Raw genomic sequence first — 25,394 nt, 5'->3', positions numbered from 1 at the left:
AGAATGAAATGGAATGGAATACAATGATAAATTTTTATTCCTGTAAACTTTTAGGTAAACTTCAAAGTGTTTTTGGATGGTCAGAAAAATTTACCACTGGTTCGGAATGCCGTTCCTACGTTTTCTAGGGTTTCGTACCTCAAAATGAAAAACGGAACTCTTATAGGATCACTTTGTTGTCTATCTCTCTGTCTGTCGTGTGTGTCAAGAAAACCTCTAGGGTACTTCCCGTTGACTCAAAACCATGAAATTTGTTGGCAGGTAACCTAACTGCGTAATTTTGGGTAGTTTTTTTAATCGATAAAGAAAGTTTGCGACATTGTTCAATAAAAAATTTGGATTCCAACTCCTCAATCCTGATGTTGCAGGGGACCTGACTACTAAAGCTAATGGGATTTAAAAAGTGTCGATTATTAATTGATATTGAAGGTATCTATACCAAGTAAACACTTTGTCGTTGACCTCAACCCTGATGCTGTAAGAAATTGCACTCCTAAATCCTGGTGATCCCTCGGGATTTGAAAAGGATCATCCGTTTAAATATTCTTACGTGATACAGAAACAAGTTGCATCCCGGGGACGGGCTATTACGGACAGGCAACTTTTGTTCTGGGAAATGAAAGGATCGGGATTTTTAAAAATCTAAATCCACGCGAGCGAAGCTGCGGGCATTAACTAGTTGTAAATATATTTAGAAGCTACTATAAGATAATAGATAAGGTACTTATTTCCTTATATTTTTATTGTATGGCAGCGCGCGGTTTTAAATTATAAATTGCACGTCCTGTCCTTTTCTGTAATACATTTTTTTCTCAATATCTACCGCTTTATCTCATAGCAAGAGTCCGTAAGACATAATACAGTGAAAATAGGCAAAATATACAATTTTTGCAGTTTCCACGTCAGTACCTGTCGAATTTTTCTAACAGTGTAAGCAGCAGAGCTGAGTTTACCATCAAGTGTTGATATGTGGGTGTTCCATAGAAGCTTTGCATCTAACATTATACCGAGAAACACGGGGTTCTCCTTTATTTTCAACATATGATTATTTATCAATGAATTTATGTCATTTAAGGTCCTGGTATTGGGCAGTGTGAACACACTTAGATTTCTTTGCATTTGGAAGTAAATTGTTAGCAATAAATCAGAGAGTGACCTGTGATATGGCATTACATATAGTATACATTGTCAAAAATTATAATATTAAAGCTGTGCGTATTGCGTGAGGAATAGCTTGCAAGAGAGTTGCAACTTGCAGGGTTTGATGCATGCGCTATTGCCAGCAAACATGAGACATATTTTTATCTACAGGCAACGTCTGAGTAGGTAACGCATACGTCTAACGCAAGTTGAAATGTACCAGTGTATTTAGTTAGACCTATCGACAAGTTTGGAGTTGGGTGCAGTCTAAATGTGGCCCGTGTGTTTAGACTGTCAGTTTCTGTCAGTTTCACGTGTCGTCCCCCGCACTTCACCACCCCGCTTGCACAAATCGAGACAGCACGAAATTTTCAAGATTTCTGGGTGTAATTTCTGGTTTTCGTAGTTCCCACATAATTATAACAATATAAAATATATAACGATAATTTTTTTACTACATAATATTCATTAAATTTTCTAGGTCTGTGGTTTTTCCAAATTTCATTAAATTGCTTCGTTGTCTAGAAAAACGAGCACAAAGTTGGGCCTTTTTTTGAAGAAAAATACAAATCTTTGAGCCCCTGTAATTTTAAAACTACATATTTTTAGAAAAATCTAAAACACCACAGACACAGATATTAGTTTCTAGACTATGTCTGCAAAATTTCATGGACTTTGGTTGCTTAATATTCAAATGAAATGGGAACTACGATTGTATGGAGTAAGTGACGGAGAGAGCTCTGTTAAGTATGCTGGATGGATGATACTATATCTAACGGATCGGACTAAAAAAATATTAGGTTTTTTAAATAAAAGTTACAAATGGGGGATAAGCACAGAAAGAAGAAGCAAGCTTGAATTTTTCATGTCCAATACTAACATTCTTCATCATCTTTGCTTGTTGCCGTAATAAGGGTTCGATTAACATTAATAAGTATGAATGAATGCTTTTTAATCGCCAAAAGTATCTAGCACTGCACTGGTTTGAAATTTTCGAGAAGAACCACTAAGAAACTGGTGGTTTATCATCATCATCCGATAGCCGTCCACTCCTGGACATATGTTTCTTGTAGGAGTTCCTATAAGCCACTTCACTCGGCAGTTAAAAAATTAAAGTCGCAAAGTAGTGTTGCGCCAAGTGCAGGAGTCATAAATATGCGGTAAATGTGGGCGTATCTTGGTGAATAAAGCAAAAGAAGTTTATTTTAAAGCATAATTAGCTCGGAGGTATCCTGCAGTGGCTCACTGCGGGTGTATGTCTATTTATGTCGACCTTTAGCTCGCTGGCGTGGACGGAAAATCAGACGGAAGACCGTGTGTTCCTACACGCATGTTATTTCCGTGACATGTGACACTGAGTTAGTTCTTTTAGCTTTGATGTTTTGCGAAGGTATAGAATGATAGCCTAGTGGTTTAACAGGGCTCTCTCCGTCACTCGCTTCATACAAACGTAGTGCCAATTTCATTTGAATATTAAGCAACCAAAGTCCATGAAATTTTGCAGACATATTCTAGAAACTAATATCTGTGTCTGTGGTGTTTTAGATTTTTCTAAAAATAAGTAGTTTTAAAATTACAGGGGCTCAAAGATTTGTATGTAAATTTTTAAGACCGCGTAACTTTGAAACCGAATATTTTAACAGAAATCTGGAAAACCACAGACATAGATATTAGTTTCTAGAATATGTCTGCAAAATTTTATGGACTTTGGTTGCTTAATATTCAAATGAAATTGGAACTACGTTTGTATGCAGCGAGTGATGGAGAGACCCCTCCGGTCGGAAGTTCAATCCCGATACAACTAGTTTCTCGATGATGAAATGACAAATTAGATTTCAGAGTTGATAATGCGAAAAAAAAAATACCTAACATTCATGGAACGCAAAATAAAGATTTTAATAGCGTTAGGTAGGTAGTCGTTGGAAGAATGCCAGGGATCTATGTAATCAATCGCCTTATCACGATCGTATCAGCACTGTGCCAGTAATATTGTACCTACCTACAAATAAGTAGATATAAGTATTATCTAAATCTGTTGGCTTAATACATTGTTTATCGGTTTTTACACTTTTTTATCATTTACTAATACAGTTAATTATAATAAGTTAACCGTGTTGTTTATCAAAACAATTATACTGGATTTGAGGTTTCAATAAAATAGGCATTTCCTGAGTTTCACAGATATAGACAAAAATTAATTGTGAGAGCAGCGCAGCGTAATGGCAACGTAACCAATTATTGTTAAGTATGTGCTTCATACCACAGCTGCATTTGCACTTCGGAGCCCTTACGCGTTGTAAACCGAGCGCATACGCGCGCATTCAGTGTGACGTTTAGTGTCTTGCAGTTTTTCTGCATGCGAGTTTTATGTTTTTAGATTTCTAGTTGCAGGGCTCACAAACGGAGTAGAGTGGCGCCAAGGCTTTTTAACCCCCGACCCAAAACGAGGGGTGTTATAAGTTTGACGTGTGTATCTGTGTATCTGTCTGTGGCATAGTAGCTCCTAAACCAATCAACCGATTTTAATTTAGTTTTTTTGTTTGAAAGGTGGCTTGATCGAGAGTGTTCTTAGCTATAATCCAAGAAAATCGGTTCAGCCGTTTGAAAGTTATCAGCTCTTTTCTAGTTACTGTAACCTTCACTTGTCAGGGGTGTTATAAATTTTTTATTTACACTTGTTCATTATTTACTTGTTTACTTTGACATACAGTTGTAAATGACGGCGCTCTAGCGGCACAATGATCCGCGATAACCGTACATTAGCCGCCAATCAGCGCGGTCGGTCTACGCAGGTCCTTAGATGAAGTTAAGATAGTAAGAGCGCGTGCAAAGCTAGGTCGAGTTACCTAGCAATATTATAACGGAAACAAAGTATGGATTAAAAATAATGTTCCGTTTAATTCGACTACGAATGCAATACACGAATTTGGCCAAAGCAACTATACAACTATAGAAGTAGGTACAGTTTGACGTAGTCGATGGCGCCTGACACAGTTTGCTCACGCCAACGTAAGGGGCTGACCAGCGAGGCTTAGCACCAATTTACAAGTACTTACCTATCAAGACCGAAACCGAAATAACTTGCTGAATTAAAGTCAAACATATATTATGCTAAAACTATAACGCTTTCTAATATACAAACCTACTATTTAAACTACTCTGAAATTTTCAATCTCCACCCCTTAATCCTCATACCGCTAATTTTCCAAATTACCTAACTACTTATTAAAAAAAAAGTTAAACTAAGTAAACATTTACTCGGGCCCTAAGCTACAGGTCTCTATGTCCTAATGTATGGTGTGGACTGTGGACCCTGCACTAGGAGATAAGAGATGACCTGTGTCCCGTATCCAGTGGTGGTATAAGTTTAAACGAGTATAAATAAGTAAGTATAGTAGCTAAGTACATATTTACCTAGTCATTTATCTCTGTGACTATGTAATTTGTATCTCTGCTTTCTCCTACTGGAACTCATCCGTACGGTCTACTTACTGTCATTTGAATGTACGAAGAGGTAATTACTCATCACCTACTATTTGCTTATGTATAAATAATTATTATGATAAGGATTTTGTAAAAATATACTTATAATTACTTGTACCAATGCTTTTGAACAATAAAAGATTTATTTATTATTATTTATTTTATTTCTTAACAAAAGGTCAAGAAAATAAGACAAAAATCATGTAGCTTCCAGCAGTCTTCCACTAGATGTAGGTACGACATCGACAGCAGAGCAAAGGATATCGAGTGGGTTATTCGCTAACTCTATGGTCATCACTGAATGAAAGTCTTTCAACTCATTTTGATATTTATTTTCAATCCACTGAAGGTTCGCAACGAAATATTATTTTTATATTGCTCACTGAAGCAGCAATGTAAGACCAATCAATGTCAAATAAGTTTGATGGCTTTCATTTAGTGATGATCACTGAGTTAGCGAATAACCCCGCTGTGTTACCACAGTGGGAGTCTCCATCAGGATCTCAATTGAATGTCAGTCCACCCCTTAAAGTATCAAAAAAGTTTCAGTGCAGATTAAGAATTTGAATAAAAATGTACATTTCATTGGAGAAGCGCCTTAAGTGACCGCACTCAGCGCTACTTAGCCTGCCGTAAGAATTATGGCAGCCAAAAATAGAACTGATATAATAGCTGTATGGTTAATTATTACAACACTGTGGTTAATAAAAATTCTAGGAAGCTTACTTTCCGTGTTTCCGCCTTAGGTGTGCCACTTTTTAATTTATGACAAACAAGTGTAAATTAAAAATTTATAACACCCCCGACGATCCAAAGTATTTGAGTTTTCCAAAACATCATTTTCAAATAAATAATTATGTATTTAGGCAACGTCCATCTTGACAGCTTGACATTTGTCTATTGACATAATATTATGAACCTAACGGTTATCTAACCTTCTTTTCTACAAGAAAACTAGAAAAGAGCTGATAACTCTTAAACGGCTGAACCAATTTTTTTAGATTATAGCTAAGAACACTCTCGATCAAGCCACCTTTCAAACAAAAAAAACTAAATTAAAATCGGTTCATTCGTTTAGGCGCTACGATGCCACAGACAGATACACAGATACACAGATACACAGACACACAGATACACACGTCAAACTTATAACACCCCTCTTTATGGGTCGGGGGTTAAAAAGTGGTAACAAGCATGCTAAATGATAATAGCTAAGGTGTGCCTATAGTAGCTACACCATTACCAATAAAAGTGCAAAATCAAATCAAAATGTTCTTTATTCAATAAACGTTTACAAGTACTTCTGAATCGTCAAATGCATCTACCACTGGTTTGGAATGCTTCAATACATTTTCGCAGCTTTTCCTTTTGTTTCTGGAATAAATGTGAAATAGATATGTCGCACTGATTGCGCTGGGGCTGCTGATGATTTTATCACCAATCAAAATAAATCACGTAGGTACAGTCAGCAACAAAGCTAGGATTAGGATTAGGAAAGATAGGACTCGCCAGTACAAGCGAGTATAGACGGGTGCAAACCTAGCTATGTTGCTGACTGTACCTATCAAGCATGTGGAATGTGGATGCTCATTTTAGCCCATTCAGCCAAACATTATGACTATCTATGTATGTTCTATAGTATAGCCAATATCCGTGTATTAACGATCGGTAGCATTTTGATAAGTGGATCTTTTGATACTGGACGTTTTAGGATAGGTACTTGACATTGTGGCAGGCACTAGGCACTTTAGCATTCTAGACATTGTCAGGCAGAATGAATATAGCAAATGCGTTGGATCCTGGATACTACAAATTCTTCTTGAAATACAAATACTTTAGGATGCACGGTTATAATTCTATAGGTAGATACTATTCAAGCCATGTTAAATCAGTGATCACATCGTAATAATTATAACTAATTTTTCGTCCAAACTATTGATTTGCGACGCTGATCATCGCTCTTTTCATTCATGTAATAACCAGCGATTTTAATTTCACAAAAGTACAGATGAGTTTGTATTTACTATTAGTTTTTGCAAAGTGAATTGAACTTTTTTTCAGCAAGAAACGGTGACAGGCACCTTTATTGGATTTTTTATTTTCTTTAGCATTTAAATTCGAATGTAATAAATGGTAGGTAATAGTGTTGCTTCAAGGCTAGGGTTTATGATGTTGTATTCCCAAACTTTTCAGCGTTTTATTAATTTGCACCTAACTAAAACCTTAGGTCCCGGGTTCGATTTCCGGCCGGTCTGAAAAATATCGCATATCGTGTTATGATCTGCCCAATTTCGAGTGCTTAGAATTGACTTAGAAGAATTAGATCTTAGCATATGAAGAAATAAATTGGGTGCACTATCTCGTCCGCTAAGTGTCTCTGAGCTTTCATGAGACGTATAATAATTTCATATTTGTGCTTTTGGGGTGGAGACCATGGGTTCGTGGGGCGGGAATGCTAGATTCTTTTTTAAGGACCTGTCATCCCGTCTTGTGGAGTCCACGGGTGACCGGAGGTCTGGCAATTACCTTGATTAGCATATTAGTCTAGCCATTCAACGAGGTAACGCAGCCAGCGTTCTGCAAGGCACCTTGCTTCGTTACAGTGATTTGGATGACATTTTTGTTTTGTAATTTTTATATTTAGTTATTTATAGTATTTGTGAATATTGTCATTAAATAAAATACAAAAAAATGATTTTTAGCACATTAAAAAAAAAGAATTATCACATCAACATGTTTTATGATCTGCCTAATTTCGAGTGCTTAGAAGTGCTTAAAGTGAGTGTAAAGGCGTGCAACCTCTACTCGCCGATGGCGTTGGCTGAATGGCAGACAACTTTTAAGAAAACTTTTACACAGCTACCTGTTGGAACAAACAAATCAAATTTAGAACTGCAAAAATCCTGCAGCTCTCGTGGACCTCCGAGAGCCTCATTCTCACCGAAACTATCATCAACCTTTCTTTTTTCTTGCTCCAGAGGTCTTATTACGTTCCGCACCAGAACAAGGCTATATACATCGTCTGGTCGAACCATTGTTGTAAATACAGTTAACAGTACTGTAAATATCTTGTGGATATAAATGTAACAGAAATGTGAGTGGCGTTTTAATACCTACCTACCCACGCTGCCACATGAGATAGTAAAATTAGGTCTTAGAACACTAAACTGAGTGCAAATATAAAGAGAAATGTACAAAAATATAAAGATTCAACAAATCATACGTGACAGTCATGATCGATCCAGCTTAGGGGAGGCAAGTTGAAGCAGTAAAAAGTTGGAAAGATGTCTCGAGGAGCCAGCACGCGATCGTTGCTATGATATCGAACATACAGCCCCCCTTCTAGATTATGTAGCCGAATTTTTAGGAGTTGTAACCTTTAATATTGAAATGCATCAATAGTTTTGTGATATTTCAAGTGCACCGTTTTTAAATTTACAGACTAGCGTTTGGCTGCAATCAAACATGCTAGCAAGTGATGATGCAGCCCAAGATGGAGCGCGCTTGCCTAAAACTTGCCTATTTACTCTTGATTTGAAGGATGCCGGAAGGGCGTTTCATCATATCCTAGCGGTTTGGATTAAAAACGAGGAAACAAATCGCTTCTAGTTCAGCTACGTTTGGATGCAGACCTTGACGATGCCTTGCTATATTGATACTTTGGAAAATGGAAATACATTTCAACAAATCTATAGTGGTAGATTACTTTGACGATTCAAAAGCACTTGTAAAAGTTAAATTGAAAAAAAAAATATATTTTGAATTTGAATTTGAATTGTCATGGTCTCAACCCATCGCCAGAAAAAGAAAGAAAAAGTGGACAGGGAAGCACTTATCTCTATAAGAGATATCTACCAGTGACCTTTGGCAGTGCGAGAGGTTGTCAAGGGAGTTGTAAAAAGGGTTTTCATAGTTCTACTACATATTAACCCCTAACTTTGAAAATCTAGAGTGATTCATGTGCACCCTTCTCTAAGCTTGGGACTATGTGTGGTCTATGAATGGGACTTTATTAGTATGTAACTAAGTACACATATTGCACGTTGGCAAATAGTTCAACGACTTTTTTGTCTCGTTATTTTTAACACATAGTCCCCTTACAGGTACCTTTTCGTGAGGTTTGCATCTTCTCAATCAGAATTAATTCTTTTAAATAATGCTGGCCTTGTGATAACGAATGTACTTGTAAATTATGGTGGTCGCAAGATTGGCTATAGAAGGTCAGACGGCTATAATGTATTGCTCTACACTCTAACACTCTACAGTAGCTGTACAACTGTATAAAAATTTAACACCACACAAAAATTGGATGGTTAAAATTCTGGGTAAATTATTACATATTTGAACTTTTTGTAAGTTAGCAACTCCCAGTTTCTATGCGGTTTCTCGGTCTAGATTTACGAACTTTTATCCCGAAAATAAAGATATTATCATAATATTTTATGATCATTTTATTGATAAACAATTGAACCTACTTCGAATTTAAAATGGCTTTGACTTTGACTATAGCTAAGTAGTAGATATCGAAAGCTTTCAAACGAAATCTGATTTTATGCTAAGCGATTTAGTCATTACGTGTGGCTTGATGTAGATAGATAATAGTATCAAAGCTTTTAGTTTTATCTCATACGTTCACGATCAATGCCTTCTCTGTGAATTGGTCGACACAAGTTACCAAGATAGTCTACAGTAAAATGTAGAAAATCCTATGGATAAGTAGAATTAAGATAAGTATATCTTAATTTTGTAACAAGACCAGATTAACACTACCACTCATTCAACGTTACCACTTTTGAACTTATGGAAAACGGTGGAATGCATTGGAATTCAGAATAAAGTTGCCATAGATATCAATATCATGTTTAGTCTTTTTGTCAATTTGTTACTGGAGAAATCTATGAGTAATAAACTCAAACGATTTTTTAAATTACTAGGCACTTAATAATATCTATTATCTACCTTATTGAAGCTGAGTTATTCGGTAAAATTAAAAAAAAAATTGTGTTGATAAACGAACTGCAATTATTTTATTGAATTTGTTTCGAACAACTCAGCGTTACTCCCATGTTTCAATTATTTATTTGGCTTTTGACATCTGAACGGATAATAGCAAGACATAATAATTACTTCACATAGATATATAGATAGTTACTTCATAATATATCCGATATGCAACAAATTTTACTGAAAATATTAATATGTTAATTAACTCATTAAGCAGTAATGGAAATCGTTGTACTTCGGTTGCACTTATTAGGTAAGCCATGTAATAAATTACAAAAGTAGGTTTATTCTTGCTGAAAAGCAATAATTATTAACCTCCACCAAACGCGACATTATACAAGATTACGCACCAGTGCTATGTTTACGTTTTATGTACTATGTACAATTACATAAACCAAAATATAAGAATGCGTGACTACTTAAATATAACCTTACTTCGGGCACCGCTTCCTAGACTTTAGCGCCTCTCTTAGAATTAATAACTCTTATTATATTAATATAGGTTATGGCAATACCCAATCCAGCAAAAGCAACAATTTTTAACTTAAAACTGTCTGCTATCTAAAAAATATTATCAGCTATGTTAGATAGGTTAATCAATTTTCAAGTTAGATTCTCATATAATGTTGTTATAATTACCGGATCAATGATGCCGGCCATAGGAACTGAGACGGTATCCTCTCCTCCAGCTGCCACCAGCTTCTCCAGCACTTTGAGGGTCTGTTCCACGGCCGGCCACTCGCTCTTCTGCGCCAGCACCAGGATCTTGGCCGCCACCTCCCGCATGTTGATCCCCGCGCTCGGAGGCTTGGGCACGTCGGGGATCCCATTGCCCTCCTTGACTTCCTTCTTGTCTCCATTGACGGATGATGTCTCATCTTTCTCCTCTACTTTTTTCTCTTTCTCCTCTTCAGGGACCTTCTTCGGCGGGCCTTTGCCGCCCTTCTTTCCGCTCGGGACTTGAGACATTCTCACATTACTGAATCACAAGGCACTTCACATTTCGCGCGAGCATGGTGGTCGGTTTGCTCGCGATGTTAATCGTAGGGCGGGCGGAGCATAACTGCGGCACTTGCGTAGCCCAGCCACCTTCTTGCATGATTCGAGTAAATAAAGGCTACGGCAACGCGAGCTGGATTTACAAACAAACTTACGAAAGGCGATGTCTCAAAATGTCTCATACAATGACCCATTTCTTTTTATTTGATGAAATGAAGATAGGGTTTGGAATGAACTACACTCCGTTACGTGCCACGTCGAAATCGAAAAAGATTTATGGAAAATTAACTTTGAGGTAGGTAACTTGTTTAAAATGAACAAGTGAACACATACTTAACAAACAGAATTACTTTATTATGTAGGGGTGTCTTACTAAATTAGGTCTATTTAAAAGTACATTGCTCTACATTTTTGCCCCAAGTTTAGTCAAGTGGCTCCGTCAGCTAATCTCAACGGAGAGTTACCTAAGCAGGAGATGAACTTAAACCTAATGCACAAATGTGCGCGCATATTATACAGGTACTTTTTATTCTTTTAATCATAATCCACTGAGACGGCAATTCGACACGACCGGAGAGAGATCAAAGTGCAAAATCAACGACTTTACATGTTTCCCGAGGCACAGTGATTCAACAACTTCACAGCTTCGGGCTGCTACAAAGAATTTCCTGAACTCCAGGTTGCTACCACAGAATCACACTATCACACTAAATATAATATTATAATATTATAAAGGCGAAAGTTTGTGTATATGTATGTGTGTATGCATGTGTGTATGTTTGTTACTCTTTCACGCAAAAACTACAGAACGGATTTGGCTGAAATTCGAAATGGAGATAGATTAATTACACTGTACCCTAGATTAACACATAGGCTACTTTTTGTCCCAGAAAATCAAAGAATTGCTACTGGATTTTGAAAACCTAAATCCACGCGGATGAAGTCGCGGGCGTCAGCTAGTACTTAATTATACCTTTGAAGTACAGAAGGAGCACACACGCAGCAAATGCGTTTAAATAAATAGCACTCTTGCTACGACGCAATAAAGTGCAATTTAGTTCGCACAGCGCTGTGACCTAAAATAAAATCGCCTCTCTTTCTATCGCGTAAAGTTTTAACTCTTATCTCTCTTTCACATGAGAAATAAGAGAGTATTGCTTAAAAGATATCTAGGGGCGCGCCGCGGTAGGCAATTTCATATGACCATGTGTGACCAGCCTGATGCGACTAAGAATTTCTTGACAGAAAACCCCATAACTTTTTTTGGCCCGACTTATAGCAAAAAATTAAAGTTGCCGTATCTGATCTTAGCCGTATCGAGGCCAGCCCGCCCCGACCCCTGCGGAAGTGGGGTGTATATAGCCACACGCGACGGCCTGTGACGAAACATGCAAATTTCCCCTACCTCCTTAAGCCATGGTGGTCGAGCGATCCGCTTTGCTCCTAACAAGGTCGAATAACCATGTGGTGTGTGTGATTAAGGTGTACTGGATTATGAGGTAGATGTATTAGGATGTATTGGGATTAGAATGTGTAAAACGCATTGTTTTACCGGGCGCCTATATTTTTGAATTTGAGATAGAGAAGTATATAAGTAGTAAGTAACAATAGTTTGAATTGAGTAGTTTAGAATACTCGTTAAAATTCTATTAAATCATTATCAAGGCTGAATTATATATTAGACTAGACGATGAATCAGAAACTCGAAGAAATCACGTGCCCAACTCTTTGATTTTCAGGGATAAAAATTAGCTTATGTTAGTCTCCAGAATATGAGCCAGATATCTCTGTACCTATCTACTCATCAAAATCGGTCAAGCTTACAGAACGTGAAATGGTAATAGATAAACAGATAGATACTTTCTGATTTATAATATTAGTAACAGACGTTATCAAAATTTACAACTGCAGTGATGTTTGCTATGTCAGATAACTTTAATTTCTTTTATCTTTTTGCACTTGATCATGAAAACAGTATGTTAGTGATGACAACATAGTCATATTGGCAAGCATTAACCTGGAAGAGATTGTAACTAGAGTTCACAGCAAAACTTCTGAATCGCCCGCAGTTCGTAGAGATTTATAGAAGATTTATAGAGATTTAGAGAAGGAAATAAATCAAACTGCGTGGCCCGACGGACGGAGTTTCTAGAAGTTCACTGTTAACTCCTATTCGCGGAAAGAAGTTATAGTATAGCCACGTATAGCATTCTCCCTGTTACTTAATCCCCTACAAATGGTAGAGCCAAAAATCCCAGGACCGGGTTAACCATTTTGAGTCACCAACCAATCGCAAACATGTTTTCAAAAACATTCGAAATTCAATTCGAAAATGTTTTTAAAAACATTCGAGATTCAATTATAAAACATGGTTTCCTTTATGATTGACTGCGTAAGACAACATATTATTTATACGAAACTGGTTTCGTACGCGGCCAAAGCTGGTTGGTGTCTCAAAATGTTTAGCACCATCGATATATAGGAGGACCCACTGAGATTTTTACCTCTATCATTAATTGTATGGGATAGTTTTTTATTGTCAGATTTAATGAAAATACGTACGCCATCTAGCTATTTCAACTCCGTGGTTCGTTAGTTAACAGTAGATATTTGTTTGCGGGCAATAAACTTTGATAAGCAGTAATTATTATTATACGGTAGGTATAGTGTTCGATAAAAATACTTACCTACCTAATATACGTAGTTAACTATTATGATAAACATGCGTTAAAGAGCTGTCATACTGTATAAATTACAAGGTCAGACTTATTGTTATTATTTATGAAATGCAATGCAGGCGTTTATCTTTTTAATCCACGACCCAAAAAGAGGGGTGTTATAAGTTTGACGTGTGTATCTGTCTGTGGCATCGTAACTCCTAAACGAATGGACCGATTTTAATTTAGTTTTTTTTTTATTTGAAAGATGGCTTGATCGAGAGTGTTCTTAGCTATAATCGAAGAAAATCGGTTCAGCCGTTTGAAAGTTATCAGCTCTTTTCTAGTTTTCTTATAAAGGGTTTTTTAAATTTTAAGTTATTCACTAGCAGCTACTGGGCTACTTAATAACTACTAAATGACTACTTAATGAATAATAGTACTTAGCTAACATAGCTCAGTTTTTTTTACATAGTTCATAAGGCCCTGTTACTAACACTATATGGATGAAATGTTCCGAAATAAATGTTTATTATTACTATTTTTTATTCAGATGTAAGTTAGCCCAGGTTAAACTGGAAACAGTAAAGACAGACTGACAAACACACTTTCATATTTACAATATTTCAGTTTATTTTCACAAAAATATGATTTTTAACCCCCGACCCAAAAAGAGGGGTGTTATAAGTTTGACGTGTGTATCTGTGTATCTGTGTATCTGTGTATCGGTGTATCTGTGTATCTGTCTGTGGCATCGTAGCGCCTAAATGAATGAACCGATTTTAATTTACTTTTTTTTATTTGAAAGGTGGCCTGATCGAGTGTTCTTAGCTATAATCCAAAAAAATTGGTTCAGCCGTTTAAGAGTTATCAGCTCTTTTCTAGTTTTCTTGTAGAAAAGAAGGTTAGATAACCGTTAGGTTCATAATATTATGTCAATTTACAAATGTCAAGCTGTCAAGATGGACGTTGCCTAAATACATAATTATTTATTTGAAAATGATGTTTTGGAAAACTCAGATACTTTAGATCGTAGGCGCGGAATAGTCCAAGAAAATCAGTTCAGCCGTTTGAAAGTTATCAGGTCTTTTCTAGTTACTGTAACCTTCACTTGTCGGGGGTGTTATAAATTTTTAATTTACACTTGTAATTTGAAAACTCATTATGCCCGATAAAAATGTGATAATTTAGTTAATGTCCAAAGTACCTACCTAATTGCTTATTAGACATTATTAGTACCTACTACGAGGTAGGTATCTTGGGTTACGACTTACGAGTCATCCATACTAATGGATTTAATTAATTATTACTTTTTAAAGGCTAACTTAAAAACCGATTTTGGATAGTTTTGTATGATTTTTACGGATAACCCTGGAGTATGTTATATAAAACTCGCAGCCTTGTGATTGATAAAACAATAATAATTAAGTGTACTTACTATGTTGTTTATATATGTCATTTGTCGTCAGTCCACGCGTAAAGTTAAACGCAGTGATACGTATTCAAGTGAAATATTATGTTGAGTAAGAACGTGTTCAATAAAACCGGCTTAGTTAGCAGGACGTTTAACAACTCTTTAGCTTTGAGGTGCGTAAATGGAGAGTTTTCCTTCCTTATACCTACCTGAGTTAAGCGGGAAAGGTTTTGTGATGTCTATGAATGGGGAAATATATTTGAATGAATGGTTAAGAAATGAAGATACCTGTTTTATAGGTACGATTGTTTGTCCACAATTAGTAAGTACATAATAATGTGGTAAATAAAATATTGTAAAGACCAGTTAAACATTAGCTGATTTGGTATTGTAATATAATGACGAATTTTAGTGACAACGTTGCATTAAATTAATCTCTGTTACAGTCAGCTGTCTACAAGATAGCATACATAATATTATTAAACATTGATATATGGTTCTGCACAAAGACTTACAAGACCAACAGTGACAGATTAACGGTGTTACAAAAAATGAAACGTAAATGTGTGCGTGAAATAGAGTTGTCCTGACTTTAGCATTTGTATTATCGATAGTCTTACTGGCGAAATCATAGGACACTAATGAGTTAGTTTAACGAAGTGAAGTAAAAAGCATCTTATAATCTTAAAAAATCAAATACATTTCAAATACACAAATAGTAACAAAGCTAAAGCTAGGTAACAGATTATTATTTATTAATGAAATGACTTTAATATTTTATATAAATAATTTATTAATGAATTCTGAGATACTTATAGTTATTTTAACCCCTTATAACATTTTTTATTGATATTTCGATAGAAAACTATTAAAAGACGTTTTAAAAAAATCTTTTTTTTGAGAAATAGAGCAATTTTTGGGATTTTCATATAAATTACCGGAATTTGTTGGTTTTCCACCTTTATTTTTTTAAAGGGTGCAAGTAAATTTAATTTGATTAATCACAATAACACTCTGATATAATGTCTAAGTGACAAGTTAATAAAAATAAATAGTATATATGGCGCTCAATTCATAGCTAATGACCTCCCCGATAAGCACTTAAATACAGTAATGTACGGGTTACCCTTAACCCTGTAGGTATGAAATCTAAGTCACGCTAAATAAAATAAAAATTAGTGAAAATATTTATTTCGTTCTTTTCTTTTATTGGAAAGTACCTAGTGTTTTATATTGTATTTTACATACATCACATGAAACCTATCACATCAAACCTACCGGTAGACACGATTATCGACTATCGATACTTGTGACGTCATTACTTTGTCAATCCCTATCGTAAACAAACGTTTTTAAATTTTACACAAAATATCCAAAAATTCTTCATTTAGCAATGTAATTTGATGATAAGTCTTAAGGGAAACCTATCATCTAAGCTTCCAATAGCTATTTTGCCTAATTTTCAAACAACAAATGATGAAATAATGATTATAAACAATTAGTATAAATAATCAGTAATTACCTGTGAAACGTGTATTTACGCGGATTATAACGTCTTGTAACGTCACATTCGCTCACTGAACAAGACACCATGGTGGCAGGACATAGATTTTACGTTTTAATCGTAAAATTATTTAGTAAATGCAAAAAATCACCTCGACTTGGAACAGGCCGAACTCATAAGGACCGATACTCACGTAAACAATGACTTATCGGCATCTTGTTTCGCTATCTCGCTTTCGCTCGCGGCAGTGTGTCTTATCTAACTACTCTCGCTCCCTCACTTTGTCAGTCTTTGAGCGAAGCGAAAATTGTATGTCTATGGTTCTGCACAAAGACTTACGTTCTGCATAGCTTATGTTGGTAGATACGTATATTAATGTATCTTTAGCTAACGTCCGCAACTATGTCTGCGTTGTTTAATTTTTTTAAATCCGTGGAAAATCAAGAAATTCTCACTGGATTTTTAAAAACTTAAATTCATGCGGATGAAGTTTCGGGCATTTTCGAATTTTTTGAAATAACTACTAAACAGCCTACTAGTACCTCTAGCTAATTACGCCGAGTTACCATACGAAACTATGCGAAAGTGTGTTTGTTTGTCAGTTTATTGTTTTGTTTCTTTGTCCTTCTTTGACGTGATTTTTTGCATGTCCTGGTAAGTGGCATAGGCTACTTTTATCACAGACTACTTTTTATTACATATTTATTTTACAGAAAATAAAAGAGTTCCCACGGGATTTTTAAAAACCTAATTTGCGGGCATAGTCTATAAGTATTTTATAACTAAATAAAAACCTTTCCTATTTTACCAGATTAGCTCGTCAGCTGCAAACGGAAAATGGAAGCTATTTTCATAACCCGGGATGCGAACCCTTGACCGCCGCGACGTTGGGCGATGTAATAGCGGAAACGGCTCATAAGTACCCAGGGAGGGTCGCAGTTCGCTCCGTACATGAAGACTTGACTGTCACCTATGAGGAATTGCTGAATCGAGTATGTTACTCAAAATATCTTGATAGATTATTCAAACTTGTAGGATTTGACCTGGAAAATGCTGCATCTATCATCATTATTAGTATTTGAATCGTTGCGAATGTGAATTTATGGTAGGTTTCCACGCACATGCAAACTGTGAAATCAACTTCCATCGACGCGACGATGTTCCCACTAGATTACAAGATGGGGTTATTCAAGACCAACAAATTCCTGACGCAACGCATTTGTTTTGCTCTGGTGATGCAAATGTTCATGGGCAGCGGTAACCAGTTAATAACATCAGGTGACCCGCCTGCTCGTTTGCTCGTTATTTTTATTTAAAAAAAAGTTTTGCTGCAACAATACATTTCAGCTAATAGTGAAGAGAGTTGTGCCAACTCTGTTGTGGAAAATTCTCTGCACTAAAAGAATATCTACGGTCTAGAATGATGATGATGAATGATATTGTTTGATGAAGTACAGCCTTTATTTTAGACTGGTCAAGAATACTGGATCCAACAGTTAATTTGGTAGCCTGTCAAAATCTACAGTTAAAGAAAATGAGAAGATCTCAGTAGGAGATTTTTCATTTTACAAAAAGCCATCGTTCGTTTTCAGGCAGACTCTTTGGGATGCGCACTACGAGCTCAGGGTTTTCAAAAAGGAGATCGTCTAGGACTTTGGACGCATAATTGCGTTGGTTGGGTTGTCGGTTGCGTGGCGGCCGCGAGAGCTGGTTTAATATCGGTAATATTGTATTTTAACCATTTTTTTAAATACTAGGTAGACATAGATACTAAAGTGTTTTTAAAGCTAGTGAAGTAATTAAAACAACAATCTTGGTTGAATTGCAATAATACAATGGATGGGGGTTTCCACAGTCGTATGGTTTTCAGGCCTAGGCAACTTGAAGCTCCCTTGCAAAGGATAAGAAAGCGGTAATAGATAGTGGGTAAGATGTCGGCCTCCTATTCGGAGGGAGGGAGGGTTGTTTTATTCTCCGTAAAGAAAAATAACGTGAGGAGACTTACATGAATGATATCTCCGTAATGTTTTCAAAGTTGTGTGAACTCTGCCAACCCGCACTTGACCAGCATGGTGGACTAAGTATGAGCTCATTCTGAGAGGATAACCGTGTTTGGTAGTAAGTGGATGGTGAGTTTATGATCATAACTTGACCAAATAATTTAAAATTAATTTATATCGATTTCAGGTCCTAGTAAACCCAGTTTACGAGAAAGCAGAGCTAAGGTTCTGCATCAACAAGACAAAGTTGAAAGGTCTCATGATAGGCGATACTCTCAAAAACAGAGATTACTACGGTTTACTGAACACACTGATCCCAGAGTTGCAGTCATCGAAGGAGGGCTCGCTAAAATCAAAAGAGTTTCCAAGTCTTACTTCAATCATTAATGGAGGAAAAGAAAAATTTAGGTAATTTTTTTTTTAAAGAATATTAGTCATTTTTAATCATGACTAACATTTCTCTTTCCTATCCAACTAAACGTAAAGCTTGTGCTGGGAGTGGGTACGACAATTTTAGTGCAACGGGTGGAGTTTGAACTGCCGAACTTTCGGATTTCAGTCCGCTCCTATACCTACCCGTTGAGCTATTGAGGCTCTGTAAACATAAATTGGTAATGTGTGACGAGCAAGAAATACCTAATGATTTGAACATTTAACAAAACCACTGTGTATTTGTTAACCTCTAGAAGTTATGTACATAGCTTGTCGAATAAAATATGGTAGTTGTTCCTACTTGTACTCGTCAGTAAATTGATATTTCTGATACAGCGGCGTCTCCACATTTGACTCTCTGATCAGTAATTACAAAAACAACGCCGATATAACAAAGTATGGAAGTGAAGTGAAACCAGAGGACGGGTCTCTCATTCTTTTGACTTCGGGTACTACTGGTATGTGGAAATTTTTCATCTAATTTTTTGTAACTAATTATTTTTAGTATTGACACACGTTTGACCACGATGACATTTGAAAGAAAGTGATGATGAAGGCTAGAATGGAGCACGTTTGCCTACCTACTTGATTTTATGATACCCCTATTATAATTGAGGAACTGGCGAACAAAACAGTGCAATTGCACCAAATTGCACGAAAATAAAATACAGGAGGAGTAAAAAAAATATATTTATTGAAGGATTGTTTACACATGGTAAAATATCGAAGATATTAGGTATAGTGATCGAAACCCGGCCATTGTCTTGCGGGATGGTATCTTCCTAATTTATAGATAAGTAGGTAACTTATAAAACACATAGGTCTTCTGAAGATAATGTTACGAGTTCATTTTTAGGTGATCCAAAAGCGGGCCTCGACTCTCATATCGGTGTTGTGAACAATGTCTACTTTTCTGGGATAAGAAACAGTTTTAATGAAGGACACCCAATTATATGTGTACAGGTAACAATGTAAAATCATTAAGAATATTTGCTTTTTAACACACACCATTTGACGGGACGCATATTATGGCTACTGTATCGCCAAAGCGTCTAAAGCAGAAGCTCAAGATTCTCTATTGATAGCCTACGGTACTGCAATCACGGTGAAGGAGCTGTCTTCAAAATGCTCGTGCCATCTTCTCCAGCGACTCTATCAGTTATTTAAGGGGTAATTTAAACCCCAAGGCCGCTACATGCATCCGATTTTCCAGGTAGAGCTATGGATATTCCTCGTCCGTTCTCTAGCACGCAGCGCGAGCAGGTGACATTGACAATAGAGGTCCTCCACCACACAACATTATTATCGACTAGCCGATGCCCGCGACTTCGCCCGCGTGGATTTAGGTTTCAAAATCCCGTGGGAACTCTTTGATTTTCTGGGATAAAAAGTAGCCTATGTGCTAATCCAGGATATTATCTATCTCCATTCCAAATTTCAGCCTAATCCGTCCAGTAGTTTTTGCGTGAAGGAGTAACAAACATACACACACACACACACATACAAACTCTCGCCTTTATAATATTATAAGTGTGATGATGTCCAATAGTCTATTTTGTTTGACAGGCGCCATTGTTCCACGCTCTAGGGGCGATAGTGACACTGTTGTCCAGCTTGCGACACGGCGCGACTGTCGTGCTGCCGTCACCCACGTACAACGTAGCAGCGAATGTTGATGCAGTGTGTGCTGAAAAGTAAGAATTACTTAGCAATTAATTGATTACGACGAATATTAATTTTTGTATTTACGACTTCAATAGCGCAATGGTGAGCGTTATGGTCTTATAAGCTGGAAATCCCGGGTTCGATTTCCGACAGGGCTAATTTAACCATCATCGTCATTATTAACCCATCGCCAGCCCATTACTGAACTCTGCCACGCTGGCGATGAAAGGTTTGGCCGACTTCACACACCCTTAAGATTATGGAGAACTCTTGGGCATGCAGGTGTCCTCACGATGTATTCCTTCACCGTTAAAGCAAGTGTTGTTTAATTTCCTAAAACGTACATAACTCCGAAAAGTTAGAGATGCGTATCCGGTATCGGGGATCGAAACCCAGACCCCCCGAATAAGAAGAGACTGACGTTTCAACCACTAGGCTACGTCAGCTTAAAACTAAAAGCTTTGATCTCAAATCCGCCTTGGTCTACCAAGTCGAAGGAGCATACAAAATCCAGTTTAAGGTTTTGAAGATTTTCACGATAGAATAATGAATTCTTCCAGATGCTCAATAATAACGGGAACGCCGACAATGTACCTGGATATGATATCTCATGTGAAGCGGAAGGGAGACCTACCTATTAACCTTCGCGTAGCTCTGGCAGCCGGCGCCCCTTGCAGTCCGCAGTTGATCAGACAAATCAATGCGCAGCTGAAAGTGGAGTCTGTCAGGGTAAGTAATGCCAGTTCCTTACACGAACACCCAAAAAAGGAGAGAGGAATGTGATATGGAACCTGATATTCTCAGGGTTCATGTATATGTATGTGAGTTTCTTTATCATGATTATCGACGTCCACAATTGGAGATATCTCTTGTATGGATTGTCACCCGCATCTTGCGCCGTTGCCTTATCCAGTGGCACCCTAAGACTCGTTTGATGTCGTCTGTCCACGTAAAGGAAGTTCTACCAACACTGCGCTTTCTGATGCGAGGTCGCCATTACAGCACCTTAGCAGCCTAACGTTTATTGGTTTTCCAAACTATGAAGCCGCTGGATTCAAGCGGCGCAAGACCGTGGCATGTGGAAGTCTACAAGAGACCTATGCCCACCAGTGTACGTCTATCGGTTGATAATGATGATGATGACCGAATTTCGGCCACGGCAGCCAATCTCCCTAAAGATTAGCCAACTGTGCGGGAAATATTATGCGCAAGTGTGTCCGCAAATCCAGGTGCACTATCTATTCCCTCACTATCATAGCCAGGTGGAATGGAAATCCGACACGATCGGAGAGAGATCAGACAAAAGACCGACGGCTTTACATGCTCTCCGAGGCACGCGGGTGAAACACCGCCAATTTCCTAACTCCGGGCTAGTGTAGAATTTCTTAACTGAAAAATCCAATTCTTCCTCAACTATTTATAGCCTGATCTTGGAATTGAACCCAGGACCTCACTAGACACGAGGCAGTAGTAGAGAACACGAAAGGCATACTAATAGCAACACGTTGGATAGATGAACGCTTTAATTTTTTTAATATTTTAGGCCCTATATGGACTGTCAGAAACCACAGCTTGTGTATTTCAATCACTGCCAGAAGACAGCGTGGAGGTAGTTGCAGACACTGTTGGGTATACAACCGACCATTGCGAAGTTAAGGTAAAAGAAACTTCTTACCGATTTTATATATTAGGTTATCGAATTAAAGAATATAATTTAGAAACAGGGAGATTAGTGTATTTTAGTTTTTATAATAAGCTCCCATATAACATATTGGAGATGTCTCTCAACAAGTTCGAAGTTTTCATAATTTCATTTAACATAAATCAGCGTAAATTTTAATAAATAATTTTTGTAATTTTTGTAATTTTTTTAATTAATAATTTTTGTAGCGTAGATTTAAATGATATGAAAGCTTGAACATGAGTTGCTTAACAGCTTTGATAGTTCCAATATTTAAATTTAAGTAATTTCTTGAAATTGTGATACTAAAAGAATAGTTGTGGGCTCTTCGCAGACCTAGGTGAATTTGGAAAGTTCACGCAATTAATTTCCGAAATTCACCGTTAGGTCATTATTTTACAAATTCAACAATTGACAATCAAAAAGTGTACAATGGTAGATATCTAATTGGAATAAATGCTGTGGATTTGAGTTTGAGAGTTACGAAACTTGATATTGTTTACTCGGACAGAATTTCTTTTTTTACCCGAAAGTCCAAAAGGAAGGGTTATGATTTTAGTAGTCTATGTATGTATGTATGTATGTTTGTATCCAAATTCTGAGCTCACGAATATAAAATATGTGCAACAACATTAAAATATGCCAAGCGACAGAAAAACAATTTAACTCTAATATTTCAGCCGGGTTTTAGTTTTCAACTTTATCTTGTTAAAGGTAATTGATGACAAAGGAAATACTGTGCCATTCGGCACCGCAGGAGAATTGATGGTTAGAGGATACCATACAATGATTGGCTACTGGGACGACTCGGTCAAAACCAAACAAACTTTGAAAGACGATGGATGGCTACATACTGGGTTAGAATACTCTTAAATTTTTATGGGATTTACTTTTAGGTTTACTTAATGGATACGAGTAACTAGGTATTATTTACTTATTTATGTCCAATAATAATTAATCCAAACTTTACGGTCCTAGAGTATTTATCTGATTCCAGATAAATCTACGAGTAGGTATGTAGTGGCAAACCCCTAAGAGAAATAATAAATTAGAATCATTTTGATGTTTTACGATCATTTAGGTTAGAGTAGTAGACGTCTGTAATTTTACTTTTCTCCTGATCTCCGACCACAAGGCAGAGTTTGATCACTAAAAAGCTGTAATTTAGCGATTCAAATTACGGCAGTAATGGCAGAAATATTCACCACATCTTACATTTATTTCTAGGTATAACAGGTGATTTGAGAGACTACATTCCCTGTTTACAGAAGTATCTTAATTTAATGTATTTTTGCCTTTTTAGACTTTTTTCTATGTAGACTATTTTCTAAATTTTGTTATTAAATACATTTCTTTTTAATCGGTCACTTTTTTTGTGGGCTCTTTGAATGAGATTGTTGTGGGGTTTTTTTTCAGACCAGGACATGTTTGGATCCTCCGTAGGTAGCTTCAGTTTTAAGCTTATGTTATTAATTATTATCATTATATTAATTAATATTCAACAACATACCGTTGTACAAAAAGTGTACAATGGTATCTATATTTTGTTTTATCAACCAAAACATAGTTTATTCGTTAACAAACCTAAGTGATCTAGCTAAGTCTAAGAGTGGGATTTATAGAGTGCACTTTGACTTTGCTCAAACTAAATATTGAGTTAAAACGAGACAGATTTACGTGAGAGATATACACATCTATCTCGTTTTAACTCTGGTCAGAGTGCGCTCTATAGATCTAAACCTAAGAATTAGTGCTCGTAGGATTGTAAGCAATATAATGTGTTTTTTATTTTTATAGTGACAAATTCATCTTATCTGAAGACGGATATGGAAAGATTGTGGGTCGTCTAAAGGACATCATAATTCGAGGGGGAGAGAACATTGCACCCAAAGAAATTGAAGATCTCTTAAACACACACCCAGATGTGATCGATAGTCAGGTAGATACTTCATGAATTTTATTTGAAGCTATTGAAATAAAATAAAAGAAAAGCTATAGGTACCGTACAAAATTACGACATATTAACAGTCAGAGACAATTTTATCGAGATAGAAGAGGTTATAAAAATGAAAATATTAAGAGAAATTACCAAATAGAAGTGCTGCATAAAACCGAGTATGATCTGAGATAAAATATCTTATGTTATAGTTGTAATGCCTAACTTATAGTTAAGAAACAAAGGAATTGTAGAAACTAATTACTTCTGAAATATTAAAAGTCTTCATCGATTGCCGGCCTACTACTGAGAACCGGTCTTCTCTCAGAATGAGAACGGGTTACCCTTGAAAATGTTATGGAGAACTCTCAGATATACGGGTATTTAATTTTGAAACGAAACGAGAATTTTAGGCTTGCGCTGGATAACCATCATGCTTAAAAAAGCAATGATGAAGTCTTCACTCTTGCTTTGAAGGTATTTAGATTCCTCGCGATATTTACCTTCACCATTAAAGCAAGTAATATTTACTTAATTGCTTAAAACGCACAGAACTCTGAAAAGTTAGTTTTGGAGGCCGAAATCTAATAACCAAAAGGGTAACTCGGCTTGTTCTCAGTTCTAGTATAATATATCGAAGTGATATTAAAAATCTATGAAATTATAATTATTTATCTAAATTGCAGGTAATTGGAGTGTCAGACGAGAGATTAGGTGAAGAGCTCTGTGCAGTAGTCAGACTTCATGAAGGCGCGACTTTCACGGTACACGATCTAACAAACCATTGTAAGGGAAAATTGGCTCGCTATAAAATACCTAGAATACTGAAAATCATGGATGAATTTCCCAAAACTGTGTCTGGTAAAATACAAAAGTTTAAAATAAAAGAATTAATTGAAACCGGAAAACTATGATACCTAGATATCTACCTAAATATTAGAGAAAATACTCAACACTCCGGGCTAAGCCGGCAAGATTTTTGGGTATTGAGAATGGTACTAAGAATTCTTAGATATATTTTCGCTATAGTAAAATTTTACTTTATTCTGATAACTAAGTAAACTAAAATAAGTTTTTAGCAATTTTGTGCCATTTGCCGGAGAATCAAGGGACGTGTCGTTTCGGCCTTAGTTCCTTAATTTAAACTTATCTACCTACTCATAGGATGCTTGCTAGACTGACTTTTTTCGAGCTTTGATCGATAATATTTTCTTAGTTGCTTAATTTATAACTACATCAATGATTTTGACAACGATGTTAGAAGTTGCGACGATAATATAATTAACTGTCATGCTTTATAACATTTTATTTTAGTTCTTACTATAGAATAAGTTGAATAATGATTTTGTGAAATGAAAGAACCCTTTTTGTAAATAAAGAAATTTTTGTGGTATCTATTTGTATTTATTTTATCATTAATGAAAATAATAAGATGGGAATCAAACTTGATAATAAAATCATTAGATAACAAATATAAAA

At 36.4% G+C, this 25,394-nt stretch overlaps 2 protein-coding genes across 3 annotated transcripts in view; one reads left to right on the top strand and one right to left on the bottom strand.

Annotated features, from left to right (window-relative positions):
* Positions 1-10,652, bottom strand: part of LOC123869273 (serine/threonine-protein phosphatase 6 regulatory ankyrin repeat subunit B) — a 43,424-nt gene extending 32,772 nt beyond the window's left edge. For both annotated transcript variants that reach the window (XM_045912112.1, XM_045912111.1), the window contains exon 1: positions 10,267-10,652. In XM_045912112.1, the coding sequence (XP_045768068.1) occupies positions 10,267-10,596 (330 nt within the window). In that variant the 5' untranslated portion in view covers positions 10,597-10,652. The remainder of the gene's footprint in view (positions 1-10,266) is intronic.
* A 4,083-nt stretch (positions 10,653-14,735) lies between these two features.
* LOC123869268 (medium-chain acyl-CoA ligase ACSF2, mitochondrial) lies at positions 14,736-25,310 on the top strand. The gene is made up of 12 exons (XM_045912105.1): positions 14,736-14,870; positions 17,013-17,193; positions 17,794-17,922; positions 18,389-18,609; positions 18,970-19,091; positions 19,490-19,596; positions 20,200-20,327; positions 20,859-21,027; positions 21,842-21,955; positions 22,694-22,836; positions 23,777-23,918; positions 24,602-25,310. The coding sequence occupies exons 1-12, from the start codon at positions 14,800-14,802 to the stop codon at positions 24,827-24,829; spliced, it is 1,755 nt and encodes a 584-aa protein (XP_045768061.1). The 5' UTR covers positions 14,736-14,799; the 3' UTR covers positions 24,830-25,310.
* The last annotated feature ends 84 nt before the right edge of the window (positions 25,311-25,394 follow it).

Source organism: Maniola jurtina, chromosome 11, assembly GCF_905333055.1.
Source record: "Maniola jurtina chromosome 11, ilManJurt1.1, whole genome shotgun sequence".
NCBI lineage: Eukaryota > Metazoa > Arthropoda > Insecta > Lepidoptera > Nymphalidae > Maniola > Maniola jurtina.
The sequence above is the reverse complement of the archived record's forward strand: the minus strand, read 5'-3'. Positions and strand labels throughout refer to the sequence as shown.